Below are 17,774 nucleotides of genomic sequence, written 5' to 3'. Positions count from 1 at the left end.
TCGGAAAGAGTCCATGAAAAAAATAAACAGAAAGAGGGAAATATGGGACATGGAACCAGAAGACACAGGAAAAACGGACCACAGTCAGTGAGGCAGACAAAACGTATGAATACGAGCTTCCATGGAACCAGAGGCCCAGAAACGAAGAGAGCAAAGCCAACCCGAGCCGGTGCGAAAGTGTGCTGCCTACTGCCGGGGACATACCTAACAGATCCAGCACGTCCACCGTGAGTCGGTTCCGATCGGCTGTTTCCACGGAAATAGTATGGTAGGCGATGGATTTCCCGGCAGAGAAAAAGGAAGGAACGAAGCCAAGCCAGCCCTCCGCCTCCGCCGGGGACACGACGCGGCCCCGCTCCTCCTTCCACCCCCCGTCCTATAAAGCTGCGAGAGTCTCGGCGCGGTCCTCCTCCCCACACCGTCCGAAAATAAGCAAGGCAATGGCCGGCGAGCATCAGCAGAGCCAGGGCGCGGCCAAGGCCCTGTCCAAGGGCTCGCCGTCGCCGTCGTTCCGCCTGCGCAACGGCAGCCTGAACGCGGTGCGGCTGCGGCGCGTCTTCGACATGTTCGACCGCAACGGCGACGGCGAGATCACGGTGGACGAGCTGGCGCAGGCGCTGGACGCGCTCGGGCTGGAGGCGGACCGCGCCAGCCTGGCCGCCACCGTCGGCGCGCACGTGCCGCCCGGCGCCTCCGGGCTCCGCTTCGAGGACTTCGAGGGCCTCCACCGCGCGCTCGGCGACGCGCTCTTCGGCGCCCTCGCCGACGACGCCGAGGAGGGCGGCGCCGGCGGGCAGGACGAGGAGGAGATGCGGGAGGCCTTCAAGGTGTTCGACGTCGACGGCGACGGCTTCATCTCGGCGTCGGAGCTGCAGGAGGTGCTCAAGAAGCTGGGCATGCCCGAGGCCAGCAGCCTGGCCAACGTCCGGGAGATGATCTGCAACGTCGACCGCGACAGCGACGGCCGCGTCGACTTCGGCGAGTTCAAGATCATGATGCAAGGGATCAACGTCTGATCTGACGCACGATCGATCGGCTTTTACGATTACACACAAGCGATGCATGCATCGGCCCGCCGTTTATGTAGTAAGCTCGATGATGAAGAACAGCCCTTTCTTTCTTTATGTTCGTCCACGATATGCTCAGATGCAATGCAACCTCTGAAGCTCCAAGAAAATGGAGAAGATAAGAGATTGCAAGATTAATTAATAGGTTTCATACATACGATCCCCAAAGGTTCAGATTACAGGGCCGTTGAGCATTATTTTTTGTGTGTCTAATCATGTGGTGTTGTAAACTTTTCATGAACTTTTTTTAACATATAGTATAATCATATACGCATGTACACTCACACTATGGACGTACGTACACACACCCTATTCCTAAGAGCACCTTACCCGGCCGACACAACATCTTGAGATTGACAAAGTCGACACAAACGCCTCTTAGTTGACAGAAACGTCTCCTCTAAACAAACATTGTCGAAAAAATTAAAATAACATTTTTGCTAAAGCACATCTAGATGTGCCATAAGTATTGCACATCTAAGTCCTATGTCATTGATCTTGTGTTGAGATTCATGTGGATATTTTTCTTTTTCTTTTTTCTTTTCCTCTTTATACTTGATTCACTCACTTAGATGTGCAATAACTAGAGCACATCTAGATGTGTCCTAAACACATCCTTAAAATAAATTCAAAAAAATGTGTGCACAAGTGCCAAGTTTAGGATTGGGTGGGCTGGTTTAACCACAAGAAACCTAACCATTTGGCTACGCTCTGGTCGCCGACGATAGAAGATATTTCAGAAAATTAGCAAAATAGGACTAGGTTCTTACATAGCCCGATCACTAGCACGAGCCCTCCCCCACTTCCTTCATTGTAGGAATCGGCCTAACATTGTATCACGTAGTTAGAAAAAGGACATGCTAAGGTCCAGCTATACCAACGCCTCGAAGAAGAAGTCGTCATGGTAAAAGCCTTATGTAGATAAAAAGTATTGGAGTCGAACCATTTTTTGAACTAAATTTATGCCGTGTTCGGAACAACGGTGAAGAGAACACCACAACGACAACGGGGAACATGAACACACATATAGCGATATATCGCATCATATAGACACCAAGGAGAGAAAATGAGACCATAGCCTGGTCACTATCGCAAAATGGTTGAGGAACCTCACCCAATTCCACTGTTGACACTAGCGGAGCAACCCAAGATATAATTGGTGGTTTTGCTTTTCTTTGCAGCCTATTCAAAAGCTGAGAGTTACCCTTGTGCTTATTTTGAGTTCAAATGATTTCATAGGCTCGCCTGTGTTTTAATTAAGATTTTAACAATCATATTTCGGCTAATATTGACGAAAAATAGATTTGACTAACCATCGACGCAAATCCTAGGATTTCACCATACTAACAAAAAAAAATGGCACTGTTGGTTATTCACTATAAGAGCCCCAATTGGTGCCGAGCATTTCTATCTCATCACATTCCATATTCCAACCAAGCTTTACCCCTTTCCCACTAATTGCTCGACGGAAATATACCCAGTTCTTACACACCAAAAGGTCAAGGAAGATGGAAAGGAGCGATAGCGAGTTGTGACACTAGTAGGAAACCCACTGATATGCATTCACTCTCAAAACACATCGATACCATATAGCATCGAGAGGTAAGATCTTCTTCCAGCCATGATTGTTGATTATGCCCACACAACATGAGTCAAAAGTCATTGCATCCAAGATGATGTGCTAGACGGAGGGAGCGATGAGATCATGGAATTACGCCATCCCGACTTTGAACAAAATATGCTTGAATGAGAACAATCGACTTACCTTTGGTCCATACCCGATTAAAAACGTTCTTGATGCACCAATGAAAGCTCATTTGATTACACACATATCCCCTCCATGGATTATAGGGCATTACCATGTTTGGCATACTATCATTTGACTTGCCCAATATCTTAACATGCACAAAGGTCAAAATTACATGGTGACCAAATATTGGTATATGGACAGATCAACAACTAGGAACTAAGCACTCTTGTTCCTCATGACAACTGGATCAACTAGATTAACTCAGGTACTCTTGCCCCCTTCAATCTTACCCGTTGTGGCCTCTTGTTCCAGCATGTGAAAGTATAAGAGGTGTCGAGAGGGAACACATTGATATGGTTGTATACCAAATCGAACGATAAAAGCTAGAGGAAGGAGATAGATTCAAGATGGTGGTCTCAGAAGCTTATTCATGTCGTTAATTACCTTAAGGTTTGAGGTTTAATGATTGTTGTCAATTTTCAACAGAAAAGTGCATTGCCAGGGTGACGGTCGAGATCCGATCTACGTCCCCCAGCATAATGCATGGATTAGCATTTGTGGTTCGAAGGACAGGTCGAAGCCTCGAAGGAGTCGCGTAGATGATTCTATCTATGCTTTGGTCTGTCTATGCCAGAAGGGAGGGGCCTTGCATCTACATTCCGTGTTTTTCATGTATTGCGGTTTCTTCAACAGAAAAATCAATGAAGTTGTCTTGTCCAAAATCCACATGATAGCTCCTTTAAAGGAAAGACTTTGACTAGCACGATGATGTCGAGCGTCCTTCACACGACGCCATGATTTGTGAACACGGATTTCAAAGAGGAAAAAAACCCTAGAGTTGGATGCAAGGAAGAAGCAAGTGGAGCACCATGACAATCAACCTGTTAGCATACACCTGGTACAGTCACCAATAGGTAGTAACATAAAGTAGTAACATGTCCATGTTACTATTTTATGTTACTACCTCTATAGTGAGGAGTAACATATGTGTGGTAAGATGCAACACTTTATTTATTAGGCTATAGACTCATCTTGCTTTGACATGTATGATGTTACTCATACTAGTAGTAACTAGCTATGTTATCACATGCTTCTTTTTTTTATTTATTGTTTGCCACATCATCTATTTTATCTAGATATTCGTGTGCGGTGTGCCGATACTGACGCCACGAACGTTTTACCCAATTTCTCTTCCTCTGATGATAATTCCGGGGTCTTTTTTACCATAAAAAAGAAGACACAAAGGACAATTCGTCTCATCGCCTGGGCCCGAGAATGGCCAGGCATTCCGTTGGAAAGTCAATCCCGTCTCGCACGGTACGACTGCGACCGAGGGCGACGGGACGGAGATCCGACGGCCCCATCCCAAAACAGAACGATCCGACGGCCCAGATCCCCCCCCATCCTGTCCCCCGCCTCATAAACCACCTTCTTCCCCCCTTCCATCCACAAGGATCCATCCAAGAGAGAGAGAGAGAGAGGGAGAGGGAAGGCGAAATCGAGACGCGAAATCCCAAACCCAAACCCTCGGCGACGTCGCCCGCGAGCGAATGGGGGCGGCGGAGGCGCCGACCCTGGCCGGGGCCGGGGGCGAGCTGCTGGAGCGGAGGGTGATGGCGGCGGTCAAGGCGTCGGAGGCGCGCGGGGACCCGCCGCTGCTGCGGGCGGTGGAGATCTCCCGCCTCGTCGCCGGGGAGCCGGGGGCCGGGGTCCCCAGCGCGGACCTCGCCGGGATCCTCGTCTCCAACCTCTGCTTCGCGCACAACTCGCCCTCGCTCTGGAAGCTGCTCGACCAGGCCATGTCGTCCCGCCTCCTCTGCCCGCTCCACGTCCTCGCGCTCCTCACCGCCAGGTCCGTGCCAGTGCCCGCCCGTTTTACCTGCCCTTTTGAAGGATATGCGAGAGTGACTCTCTGGCGTGGTTTTTGCAGGGTTCTGCCGCAGCGGCGGGCGCAGCCGGAGGCGTACCGGCTGTACCTGGAGCTGCTGAAGGGCAACGTCACGTCTTCCTCGCTGTCTCTCCTGGCCGGGCCTAATCGTGACAAGTAAGGGTTCAGCTATGCAATGTTTGAACGGGAAGCCCGGTTCAGATTTCTGCTATCAGTGATCTGTATGTATGCTGCTTGCTAGTTGCTGCTCAGTTGCTCATACATGGTTACTTTGGCTCCCAGGATAACGAAATCCATCGACGCTGCTCTGCAACTGTCTAAAACCTACGGGGTTTCTGGAACGGACTTTGGGCATGTTGTCATCCTGTTTGTGTTGATTGTGATCACCAAACTGATCGACTCCGTGCTGGAGGATTGCGGTATTTCATCTGGAACGACTCTGGAGCAGGAGAGTGTATATCCCAATGAAGGGCCACAGCCCATGGACATGGATGTCAAGGGGGTCTCCGCTGTGAAGCAAAATGAGCAGCGTGAACAGCTACGTCGAAAGAACACCGTCATGGCTTTGGAAGTGTTGCATATGATGGCCGCTGATAGGAAGATTCAAGCATTTCTGCGCTTGATATGCATTAACATGTATGTCTTGAACAAACTTATTAACATGTCAACTTTGTAGATATTCATACCCATGGGCATTCAGTTTTGCCTGCAGCCAATCATCATATTTTGACACCTGTTACCTTGTTGGGTTACCATGTGAGGATAAGGGGATGATTAGGTCTTCTTTTACAATCAAATATAACAAACAGAGTAGGCACAAGTATTATAATTAACCATAGTAATTATGTCAAGGTAAAGCTGCATTTCTGTAGGTTGTTCCGACTCCTTTTCCACTTTGCACAGATAGTGACTACTCAAATGTTAACTTACTGCTCCATTAGCTATTCCTTTTTTATTTCCAATTTGTGAACATGCTCTAAAGAACTAGCCATGGGCAGGGGTGCGTGGACGTTAGCTATCCACATGCCAGAGCTATGACTAGGTTTCGAGATCTTATGGGTTGCAACTCTAGCCTACCCCAACTTGTTTGGGACTGAAAGGCTTTGTTGCTGTCGTTTCTGTAAACATGCTCCATTATTATGTGTTAAGAATGTAAGACTTTTCTTATATATAAATTCACATCACCTTGCCTAACAACTACACCAAAAAACAACTTGTCAGTCAATTTATTCTTTGGTGTAGCTAAGAATCAACATTACAATTGGCTAGTTTGTGCTAATTAGACAATTTTCTAGGTTAGGCCTGACAAATTCAGTGCTCTGAGCCAGAGGCTGACACTGATTGAAGCTCACAAGATGGCACTCGAGAGATTATTGCCTACTAGTCATAAAATTGATGATCTGGTGATGTATATCTGGAGAGTGAGCAATCTAGATTACCAACCAAACAACAAACGGCTTGTGGGTGTTCTTGGTAACTTGAGATCCAGCAATTCCATGCTGGGCCAACTTACAGGAGCTGGGAGAGCTGCCTGTTGGATTATATTTGATATTTACATGGAGAATGCAATGGATGGGAGGCATCTAGGCGGTATATCTGCTATCGAGATTATAAAAGGTACTCCCACACGATCAGCTTATATTGACTTGAATTATTTCACCTTTTTATGGCCCTGTTTGGTTCGGCTGTGGATTTCTAAAAGCAGCTGCGAAAAATCTGCTGTGAAAAAACAGCTGTGGAAAATCTGATGTGAAAAAAATGTAGCCATTTGGCAAACCAGCCGATACAGCTTTTTCAGATTTTGGCCCGCAGCGAAATCAGATTTTGGAAAGCACGTCCTGGGCTGCTTCAGCTTTTGGTTTAGATTTTGGCAGCGGATTTCTGGAATCGGATTCTGCTGGGTTCGCCCTTTGGTTCAGATTCTGCTGCGCGGCAACGGAATCCGTCGATAAAAGCTGAACCAAACAGGGCCTATCTGTGTTAGACTGTTAGTGTCTGAAGATCTTTTTACATATCTGCGCTGTCGTCTTTATATAGTAACCGACAGTGTGAATTTTGATCATAATGTTTAGATCTTCCAATTTTATTATAGGTGTGGCATGGTTTTCATTGACTAATACCATATTTGCCTTGATTCAGAAATGTCCAAGACAGCCCAAGCAATTAATGAGGCAAGTTGGCAGGAAACTTTTAAAGCTCTTTGGATTTCTGCCCTTCGTCTTGTACAACGGGTAATAAACATTTCCTTTGATGTATTATCATGGGTGAAATCATATCACTTAGTTCTTTGTGGCCTCACATGCTAATGTCGTTGCTAGGCTAGAGAACCTCTAGAGGGTCCAATTCCTCATCTAGACACAAGATTATGCATGCTATTAGCTCTTATTCCACTAGCGATTGCTGCAATTCTCAAGGAAGAAACTGATGCATGTGGAGCTGAAGGAAACAAAAGTCTGCCCCGAAGACTAGGACTTGTATCTTCTCTTCAGGATTTGGTGCAATATTCAGGACTTCTTGTACCACCTTCATCGTTGGTGAATGTGGCCAATGCTGCGGCTTCAAAAGCTGCAATATTTAGGGCCAACTGTAAGGTTGGTGGCAACCCTGGCATGATTGGCCAGAGTGACTCTTCGACGAAAGCTGGTACCTGTACCTTTTCTTATTATGCTTGATGGTTGTTACAGTTCAATAATATTCACTGAGGTTACTATTTGTGACAACTTTTGTGTATATGCAATCTGTCTTGGCATTTCTGAAAAATGTTGCTTGTGAGTATTTGTGATTTTTCCTGTTAGGCATATTTTTCCTGTACTTCTTTTAACAATGTCATGTCCTTCTATTATAGTTCAATCTAAGTAGAGTATTATATTTGTGCTAGCAATTTGGTCATGTTTTGTAAACTAAACTGACTTCTGACTGCTTAGTGGATCCTGGTAGTATTCTGTTTTATTATTTAGTTGCTAGCTGTTCTTTGATTTTATATTTTCATATACTGTTGCACTAATACTTTGAAAACATATTTATCTCTGGTTGTCTTAGCTTTTAACCCCCTACTACCTATATTTTTTCAGTTGGAAACATGCTACATCTTATAGTTGAAGCCTGTATTTCGAGGAATTTGATCGACACAACTGCTTACTTGTGGCCTGGTTATGTTGTACTACCGGGGCATTCGAAGGATACATCTTTACCCCAGGAATCACCATGGGTAAACTTCATGCAAGGAGCTCCACTATCTGATCCACTGAAAAATGCTCTCATTGCTACTCCTGCTTCAAGGTAGAGCTAAATCTGGAACCAAAATAGAAATTTTAGAGGCGAGCATTGAATTGAACAGTTTTTTCCCACTCCACCGAGTATTTTAAAGCAGTTTTCTTTCTGTATTGCATCTTTGACAAAGCGAAGTTAAAACACATTTCTTGAATATTATTCTACCAGCCATTAGTTTCTTTGTTCATTATACTTCTCAATTCACCCCAGCACTTCCCTGGTCCTACTTATCTGTATATCATGTTAGTTCTTTGATTTGTAGTTCTGTTTTGTCTATTCAGTGTTGCGGAACTGGATAAACTGTACCACATCGCATTGAATGGTTCAGAACAAGAAAAGTCAGCTGCAGCTAAAATTGTGTGCGGTGCATCACTTGTGCGTGGGTGGAATATTCAGGTAATTTACTTTTATTTATTGTTAAGAGTTTCCAACATGCTTACATTTTGCCAATTTGCCATGAAAAATTACAAGTTCATAATAACTAATCAAAATTCTTTAAGGTCTTATGAAAATATTTAGTGTTTTTTGACGAGTTGATCTCCACAACAGTATACGGAGTAATATTGAGTTGACTTGTCCATGCTTTCCAAATCCACTATTTACTTTATGCTGATTCTGGTAAAAATCATATCTTAGTATCAGTGATTGTTCGTTAGCGTTAAGCAAAGAGTTCAGAAAATGGCCCCAAACTTCATGGCTCTAGTACATATTTCTTTGCTGTATTAGAAAAAGCAAGGCTAGCCTGTATTTCTCAATATAGGACAAGTTTATGTTTTCAGCGTAGAAATATTCTGAACTGCACATTTTCTAATTTGCTACGTTGTTGAAGCTTTTTGTTACTTACTAGATACATCTGTTTGAGTGTCATCTAATTCCGGACGGGGGGAGTAGTTTTCTGGGTCTATTCTTGTGAGCACATGGAAATGGGTCTGAAAATTCTATCTGGCAACTTTTCCTTTAAAACATCTTATTTATATTCTACATGTTTTCTTCAGGAACATGTTGTCCGCATGGTGGTCAAGTTATTGTCGCCTCCTTTGCCCTCAGATTCTTCATTGCAGGGGAGCATGAGCCACTACCTTAGTCAGAAGTCTACCTTAAATGCAATCTTACTTGGTGTCTCATATGTCGATGCTGTCCACATCTTTTCTTTATATGGAATGGTAAGCAATGCACTGTCTGCTTGACTGTAATATTCTTGCAACAATCCATTGTTAACATATGAAATTGGTGGCGGAGTCTGTATTTTCTGTCCAGAGCGCATCGTAAAAATATGTTCTTTTTTTGTTTGTCTTGAAAGTAGAAAAAGAAGCGAGTTCATCAGTAGTCAGAAGGGCAATTTGCTGGTGCCCAGGGGAACTGGCATCTCCATTTGCTAAAGCCTAACTACATTGTTTAGCAAATTCCAAAAGCTTGAACAATGCCTCAGTGTCACATTTTGTCACTGATATAAAAAAGAAGACAAGTTTACCATTATAGTGCATGTGGATATAAATTAATGTCCGCATGCAATATCTTGGTTCCTGTTCTTGTGTCATTTTCAAAGTTGGCACCTCATATGCTTATCAGCCCTTCTTTAAGATGCATTGATGGCAAATCCATGTTCTTACCACTTTTCTGGCATATCTGTTCTAAGACTTGATGGCTGAAGTTGCTCTGTAGGTTTTGAGATGCACCACATAAATTTGTGTGCCTCTGGATTAGTTTCTTGATGTATATTGTTATGGCCATACCCCACTATGTACTAAAGCTTTAATATTGGTACGCTACTGTCTGCACTGTGATAACCCATAATGCTGCATTCTACTCCCTCCATATAGAAATATAAGAGTGTTTAGATCACTAAAGTAGTGATCTAAACGCTCTTATATTTCTTTACTGAGGGAGTATCAAATAGATAGATAGCTACTTTTTCACTTTTCATGTGCTCTAGAATAATGTTGTCTGCAGTCTATATGTTTGTGCTGTTTGTTAGTTCACAATATAATAACCTTTTGTCATACAGGTTCCAGATGTTGCCGCAGCTTTAATGCCACTCTGTGAAGCTTTTGGGTCAATGCCACCCCCATCTAACCACAGGTCTACCATTGTTGATGAAACGTCGGTTTACTCGGTCTTCTCTTGTGCATTTCTTTGTCTTCTCCGGTTGTGGAAATTTTACAAACCCCCTCAAGAGTATTGTCTTGCTGGCCGTGGAGGCTCGGTAAGGTTGGAACTTACCCTGGACTATTTGGTGTTAATGCACAATAGCCGTATTGAGTTCCCAAATTCATCTGCTACTAGTACTAACTCTGGCAGCAGTACGGGCTCGTTCGATGAGGTCCCAACCCAACCAATTTATATTGACTCCTTCCCCAAGCTAAGGGCTTGGTACATTCAGAATCAAGCTTGCATAGCCTCTACTCTTTCTGGACTTGGCAATACAAATCCTGTCCATCAAGTTGCAAACAAAATTTTGAGTATGATTTGCCGGAAAATTACTAAAAGCGGGGTAGTATCTGGTAATCTTTCATCTGCTTCCAGTAGCAGTGTCAGTGGTTCCTCTCTAAGTACATCTGACGATTCTTACCAAAGGCCGACACTTCCAGCATGGGAATTTCTAGAAGCAGTTCCTTATGTTCTTGAAGCTGTTCTTACAGCTTGTTCTCACGGGAGGATTTCCAGCCGAGACATGACTACCAGTGAGCAACCTCCTTGCTTCCATTTTAATATATTATATTGATTTTCCAGTCCTATGGGGATATGTCTTAATCTCATTCATGTGTTAATGTGCCGTTGCATTGCAGGTTTAAGGGATCTAGTGGACTTCTTACCAGCTTCTCTTGCTGCAATTGTTAGCTACTTCTCAGCAGAAATTACACGAGGAATATGGAAAGCTGTGCCTATGAACGGAACTGAATGGCCCAGCCCTGGTGCTGCTCTTCACTCCATTGAAGATGAAGTAAAGGAAATCCTTGCATCTGCTGGTGTTCAGATTCACAGCTGCTATCCACGTACAACCTGCTTCCTATTCTTATGCATCAATTTAGTTGCATTAGTTCATACTATGTGTGATAACCTTCAGGTTTTCAGCACCATCATTGCAGAAAATTTGCCCCAATATCTTTATTGCTCTATGTGCTTATAGAAAATTTTCATTTTACTCTTGCAGGTGGTGTGCCGCCAATGCTTCCTTTACCAATGGCTGCACTTGTCAGCTTGACAATTACGTTTAAGCTGGATAGGAGTCTCGACTACATTCACGGGATCATTGGTCAGGCACTGGAGAACTGTGCAGGGGGTAGTTCCTGGCCAAGCATGCCCATCATAGGGGCCTTGTGGACACAGAAAGTGCGAAGGTGGCATGATTTTATTGTCCTCTCATGTATTCGGTCTCCGTTTGGCAGAGACAAAGATGCGGTAGCACAGCTCATCCAAGGTTGCTTCTCATCCTTTCTGCGCTCATCCCCATCCAGTGGGTCTGATATTACTGCAAGCCGTGGAGTTGGAGCTTTAATGGGAGAGTCAATCACAGGCCACCAAGGTCTTCATTTTCCCATGGCCCCTGGATTCATCTACCTGAGAACTTGTCGAACATTCCATGATACTTACTTTGTGAGCGAGATGATCCTCAGGCAAGTGATTGATTGTTCCCACAAACTTGCAAATGGATGGTCTTCCAATGGGCCTCCACATTTAAAATCAGGTCGACCGCCACTGTCTGGTGCTGCATCCATGGCTTCTCAGGTTGCCATGCTTGGTGCGGGGCTGCTGTGTGTTGCAGGGGGCCCTCTCCTGGTCCAGGTGCTATATGAGGAGACCTTGCCGACGCTACTGCTATCAGCTCAGGAACAGATGTTGGAAGACCCTGGACCAGTGGCCAGCACACTTCAAGGTTATGCCATGGCCAACATGCTTTTTTTCTGTGGGAGTCTACTCTGGGGCTCAGAAAAGACTTCTCCCATCATGAAACTGTCATTCCTCTCGAGAAGACCGCGAGTGGTGGGCACCCACATGGATTTCATCGCTGGTGTTCTGGATGGGCACATCCTGCTGGGGTGCGACCCAGGCACTTGGAAGGCGTATGTATCGTGCTTTGTATTCCTCGTGGTGAAGTTTGTCCCGACATGGCTACGGGACATAAAACTGGACACGCTGAAGAAGATTGCTGCGGGGCTTCGAAGTTGGCAGGAGCACGATCTTGCCCTATCACTACTCGAGCGAGGAGGACCAAAGGCAATCTCTGCTGTAGTTGAAACCTTGCTACAGTGATCTTGCCTTGTGTAATTTTTTGCCCCCAACCTAACTTGTAGGAGCCATTGCAGTCTCAAAGCCTGAATTCCGGCTGGTGAGCCATCAGGCCAGCAAATAGTCGTGTTCATCTGTGGAGTAGTGTCAGGTCATCTCGTATGGTCTCTTTGCTGGATGTTTTACTGAAGCATGTAAGTTAAAATTCTCAGAGCCGATGACAAGTATCCTGGGTAAAGTGCCCCAGCTGTAATAACATGTGTAATATAGTGGGGCACTGTGCGTTTACAATTAGTTAGCCCCCCCTTTTCCAAGAAAATTTGGCCCTCTCGAAGGCTTAGACTTCCAGTTTGCCTGCGAATTTTGGTAGGTCGGCTATGGAGGCTCTGAATCTTTGGGATATCATTGTGGTAACGAATTTGTTATCTCCTTATGATATGTTATTTACAACTTTAACATAGTGTTATTCATGAGAATAATACTCTGAGTTCTCACTCGGAGAAAAAGAGTTGATGAATTTTGAGCACTGAATTTGGGGATGCAATCTATTTTCCAGTGTTGAATTATATAAATGTAACGAGACAGTTCTTCATGTAAGCCATGTGGCAAAAATGTTCGAACTTTGTATTACTTTTAAAATGTTCGAACCTGGTATTACTTTGCGTCGTCAACATAATCCTATATCGACGAGGATACCCACGAGTGGTTTTGTGACTTTGTGAGCAAGTTTTAAGACCCCACGGAACGGATAGTCATTTTGCTAGCCTTCATAAGGAGCAAGAACCGCCAAATGTGTTTCTAACAAAAAAGAAGTGCCAAATGTGAATGCAACCACTTCCGTGAAAGCAATTTTGAAGAGAACAAAGGATTTTGGCATCAAGGAAGGCGATTTATTGGTGGAAGGGGGAAAAACAAAATCAAAGGTCTACCAAAAAAGTAGAAAAATCTTTACATATTGGAATAGAAAAATCTGAAACACACCGAGGAAAGAAATGGAGGGCATCCAGAGTTCCAGAGAGATAAGAATTCACGAGCAGACGGGGGATGGGGCATTTTACATTGGCGATGAGCAATTTCACGATGAACAAATCATGTCCGGGGGGTGAGGGGGCGCTTTGTACCCTGCGATTAGCAATTCACTTGTTTGTGATGAACATAATATGGGACGAGGGAGGGCGCCAAGAACGACCTCTTTAGCTCATACTCTTTGCCCAAAGCCATCCAAGCATTTTTACTGTATTCCATGATATGCTTTGTGAGAAGCAAGGAGCACTACGTCATATGAATGGACTATGCACACCACCACCACCGAGACTTGGGAGTGCAACCCTCGGCCAATCTCCCACATCATCTTCGAGTCAGCAGCAGGCCCCACAAGAATCCTTGACGACGCGCACATGCAGCAAGATCAGAGGGTATGGGGAATGGTCACGCAGTCAGGCCACCACGACGTGTACGTGAGTGAATCATCAATCTCTCCACGGTTGGACATCCATCGGCTTTCAGGTTTTGTGCCGTCTTCTGTCAGGCAAATAAGCTTAAGCTGGGGAAATTTTTGCATCTAACGAGCCGTGCTTGCAAGAACAAGACCCGGTCTAGACGTGATTTTCTTTTTCAAGAAAAGTAGCCGTGAAGATCATCGGTACAGTTTAGTGGGTGGTCCGCCTTGTTGAGCTTGGCATGGAGGTGGTGTAGTTGATCGACGTCGCAACGGGTTGCACCGTGCTCCTCCTCCTTGTCGCGTGTTCCGGTAGAGCTTTGTGTTGATGATGTGTCGAGACTATGGTAGAACACACATGAATAGCGATGTGAACATTAGTAGGAGACACAAAATGTCGGGTACAACTTTTCTCTTCATTAAATATATCTCCAAATAGAATAAAATTGTATAATTATAACATTCCTATGAATATAGAAATTTGTGCTCAACTTATATGCGCAGGATTCCATGTCCTTTGGCTTGGAAAGGGAGCAAAGAGGAAGACCACACGGGGCCAGTTTCAACATTCTTCGCTACGCTCCGGTCCACATTAATGAGCGAGCTTTGCAATAGCTATGGACAAAACCAAATATATTTACTCCGCGTATTATATTTGGGTCAGGTCAAATTTTATAAAGTTCGATTAAATTTATTTTAAAAAATATCAACAACTACAATACCAAGTATATAAACTATGAAACTACATTTCATAATGTATCTAACAATATTGATTTCGCGTTGCGAATGTTGATTTTTTTTATAAGTTTGGTCAAAGTAGAAATATTTGTAACTTCGAATAAAACTTATATGCGGACTAAAAAGGACCGGAGGAAGTACTATGTTGATGTGACATGCAGTAATTACCCTCCCCCAAGTTGGAATCATTTTTTGCGACAAAGGGCACTCGTTATTGACTCATAATGTCGCATCAAGCGGATAGACACAACAAGAACACACTTGGCCTCTGCACAAGTAGGATGACACAACCAAGAAAGAAAGAATGAAAGAAAGAAAGAAAGAAAGAAAGAAAGAAAGAAAAGGACCCATAAGGGTCAGGCGAACAATCTACATAAGCAAAACATCAACTACTACAACCGTCTTTGACAACACCCGAACGATGAGAAGGTTCCCCCAATAATGATACCTCCAACAAGGAAATGATGCATGAACACCCTCATTGCCGGATCGGACCACATAGGCCAGATCATGGGGTTTCACCCAGAAGTGAATGACCGAGTATTCCCCCATCAGTGCTTTCAACAAGGGAGTGTAAACCACCACTGCCAGGTACAAGCAATGAACGCCAGACCTAGGGTTTCACACAGGAACTCGAGACCTGGTATTCACCACCATAGACGAAGTCCTCTGTGTTGCTGCCACCAACTTGCCAGTGAAAAAGTCATGCTGCAATGTCCCCATCAACATCGAAATTGCGGATCAAAGTGAACACCACATATCGGGAATTTGCTGAGATGGCAAATCTGACCATGCAAACAATGACCGCGCATGCTAGCACCTGGCATCGATGTGGGGAACACCACGATCACTGAAGCACGGTAGATATCTAGTGAAGAATGGCCGCTGTCGGTGTCAAAACCGGCGGATCTCGGGTAGGGGGTCCCAAACTGTGCGTCTAGGCCGGATGGTAACAGGAGGCAAGGGACACGAAGTTTTACCCAGGTTCGGGCCCTCTCGATGGAGGTAAAACCCTACGTCCTGCTTGATTAATATTGATGATATGGGTAGTACAAGAGTAGATCTACCACGAGATCGGAGATGCTAAACCCTAGAAGCTAGCCTATGGTATGATTGTTGTTGTGTATGTTGTCCTACGGACTAAAACCCTCCGGTTTATATAGACACCGGAGAGGGCTAGGGTTACACAAAGTCGGTTACAATGGTAGGAGATCTACATATCCGTATCGCCAAGCTTGCCTTCCACGCCAAGGAAAGTCCCTTCCGGACACGTGATAGAGTCTTCAATCTTGTATCTTCATAGTCCAGGAGTCCGGCTGAAGGTATAGTCCGGCTATCCGGACACCCCCTAATCCAGGACTCCCTCAGTAGCCCCCAAACCAGGCTTCAATGACGATGAGTCCGGCGCACAGATTGTCTTCGGCATTGCAAGGCGGGTTCTCCTCCAAATTCCGTGTACCTGTTGAATAAAGTCCAGTTTCTTGTAGATGTTGCGCTCCTTGGCTTCTACACCCAATAATGGCCGCTTCCCATGTGTCAAACGAATATGAGAAGTCTGAGTGTTTTTACATTCACACCCCTAGCCGCGTAAATGAGCTGACCTATTTAAGGGGACGAGGATTTAGATCCAAACCACATCTTCCCCCCTTCGCGAGTGTTCATCAGAGCGCATCCGACAAAGGTCCATTCCACCATGGCCAGCCGTCGCGACTCCTCCTCTCGCCCTTCCAGCCCTCAGCCTGGATATTGGGAGAGATGCTCCATCCCGCATAGCGAGCTAGTGACTCTCTAGACCAAGGGATTTCTCCCCCCGGCCTATATGGTCCCGGTTCGAGCCGGCCTTGCCATCTATAATGGCGGAGAGCAAGCGGAGAGTGCCCCTAATCCCTCCAAAGGAGAGCGGGTGTGCCTCGTCCCTTATTTAATAAGGGGGCTCGGATTTCCAATCCATCCATTTCTCCGGGGGCTCCTGGAGTTCTATGGCCTCCAGCTACACAATCTCACGCCTGCCTCCGTATTGCATATCGCGGGCTTCGTAGCCCTCTGCGAGCTGTTTTTGGGTATCGAGGCTCATTTCGGGCTATGGAAAAGGTTATTCTGCCTTGTGCCCCGCTCTAAGGAGGGGTTAATGTATCAAGTGGGCGAAGCCGAAGTGTGGCGCATCGCCGGGACCGGATATCTGTCCGGAACCCCAAAGAAGGCATCCGAAGACTGGCCCTCAGAATGGTTTTATATAGAAGATGTCCCACTGTCGGATCTTGTCCAGATCGGCCTCCCTGAATTCGACAGTGCTCCCTTAAAGAAGCGCCTAAGCTGGCGTCCACGGAGCCCTCAGAGGGAAAGTGACAGGGACATCATTTACCTGATGGGCCGAATAAGATTGTTAGCCCATTCCGGACTAACCATGATCGGGGTTATGGCCGAATGCATTATGCGGGGGGTGCAACCGCTTCAGTATAGAAGCCACCCCATGTGGGACTTCAACGGGGAGGACGACGCCACCCGCTACGGCCGTAAGGGGCCAGATTCAGCTACAACTCTACTAAAGATCTTGTCCACTTTGTATAAGGGAGAAGAGGAGGAATTTCTCCGCGTCAACCCACAGGGTGGATTCTCTATGCACAATCCCCCAAGCTGGGTAAGCGGTCGTATTTACTTGCCCATCCGTTTTGTATTCCCATTGTTAAATATTCAGTCTGACGACTTCAACGCAGGAACTGCACCGGGCTGTTAAGGAAATAAGCAGCCCTCCTCCACAACCCGAGGACCCAGGACGGTCCCTCGACCCGGCCTCTCAAGAGGATCCGGACATATCTGTGGAGCTGATTGATGGAGTGTTCCATCAATTGAGCAAGGACAACGCCTTGGTGGCCATTACTTCCGATTACCCAGGGCTAATCCCGGCCTCCCAGGTAACTGAGATCGAAGTCCCAGTACCCCGAATAGTTGTCCGCCCTCTCGTGTTTTCAGTTTCATGATTACAACCGAACTTTGCAGGGGAGGTTTTTAAGGCGGAAGGCCGAACCTGCGGCGACAAGCCAACGAGGCGCCGCAGGGCCCCGTGGGCAGAAAAGAAGTGTAGTCCGGACCGAGGCGTCAGCGCAAAGGTATGGCGCCCCCCTTATCCCAGGTGTTATACCTTCGAGGCACATTGACATCATGCTCTCTTCAGGACAAAGAGACCTCACCGGACTATATTCGGAGAGGCTGCCAATCACGCCTCCACCAGCCAGGCTCCAAAGCCTGGTCCGGAGGCGGAGGCGAACGCAAGGCACGTGCCAGACGCTCCTCCGACGAAGGATGTGGACGGGTTGTCTGCCACCAACTCTGAGGTGGAGAGTGCCATGAACCACAGGCGTCGCCGGACAATTCTTCGCGATGCTTGTTTCTCCCAAG

The 17,774-nt window shown here is 45.9% G+C and overlaps 2 protein-coding genes across 2 annotated transcripts; both read left to right on the top strand.

Moving 5' to 3' along the window:
* Nucleotides 1-260: 260 nt before the first annotated feature.
* LOC123184714 (probable calcium-binding protein CML24) lies at nt 261-1,264 on the top strand. The gene has a single exon (XM_044596790.1). It carries the CDS (start codon nt 276-278, stop codon nt 1,014-1,016), a length of 741 nt encoding a protein of 246 aa, XP_044452725.1. The 5' UTR covers nt 261-275; the 3' UTR covers nt 1,017-1,264.
* Nucleotides 1,265-4,263: 2,999 nt separating this feature from the next.
* Nucleotides 4,264-12,652, top strand: LOC123187463 (mediator of RNA polymerase II transcription subunit 33A). The gene is made up of 12 exons (XM_044599332.1): nt 4,264-4,669; nt 4,748-4,861; nt 4,988-5,341; nt 6,006-6,322; nt 6,845-6,936; nt 7,024-7,348; nt 7,777-7,984; nt 8,257-8,371; nt 8,971-9,138; nt 9,981-10,656; nt 10,762-10,968; nt 11,127-12,652. The coding sequence occupies exons 1-12, from the start codon at nt 4,368-4,370 to the stop codon at nt 12,224-12,226; spliced, it is 3,978 nt and encodes a 1,325-aa protein (XP_044455267.1). The 5' UTR covers nt 4,264-4,367; the 3' UTR covers nt 12,227-12,652.
* The last annotated feature ends 5,122 nt before the right edge of the window (nt 12,653-17,774 follow it).

The sequence above is a fragment of the Triticum aestivum genome, chromosome 2A (genome assembly GCF_018294505.1).
Source record: "Triticum aestivum cultivar Chinese Spring chromosome 2A, IWGSC CS RefSeq v2.1, whole genome shotgun sequence".
Taxonomy (NCBI): Eukaryota; Viridiplantae; Streptophyta; class Magnoliopsida; order Poales; family Poaceae; genus Triticum; species Triticum aestivum.
This window is presented reverse-complemented; position numbering and strand designations above follow the sequence as displayed.

Coding starts and splice junctions, on each gene's coding strand:
- LOC123184714 (XM_044596790.1), top strand. CDS start 276: ATGGATTTCCCGGCAGAGAAAAAGGAAGGAACGAAGCCAAGCCAGCCC.
- LOC123187463 (XM_044599332.1), top strand. CDS start 4,368: ATGGGGGCGGCGGAGGCGCCGACCCTGGCCGGGGCCGGGGGCGAGCTG. Junction 4,670..4,747: donor CTCGCGCTCCTCACCGCCAG/GTCCGTGCCAGT, acceptor TGGTTTTTGCAG/GGTTCTGCCGCAGCGGCGGG. Junction 6,323..6,844: donor TGCTATCGAGATTATAAAAG/GTACTCCCACAC, acceptor GCCTTGATTCAG/AAATGTCCAAGACAGCCCAA.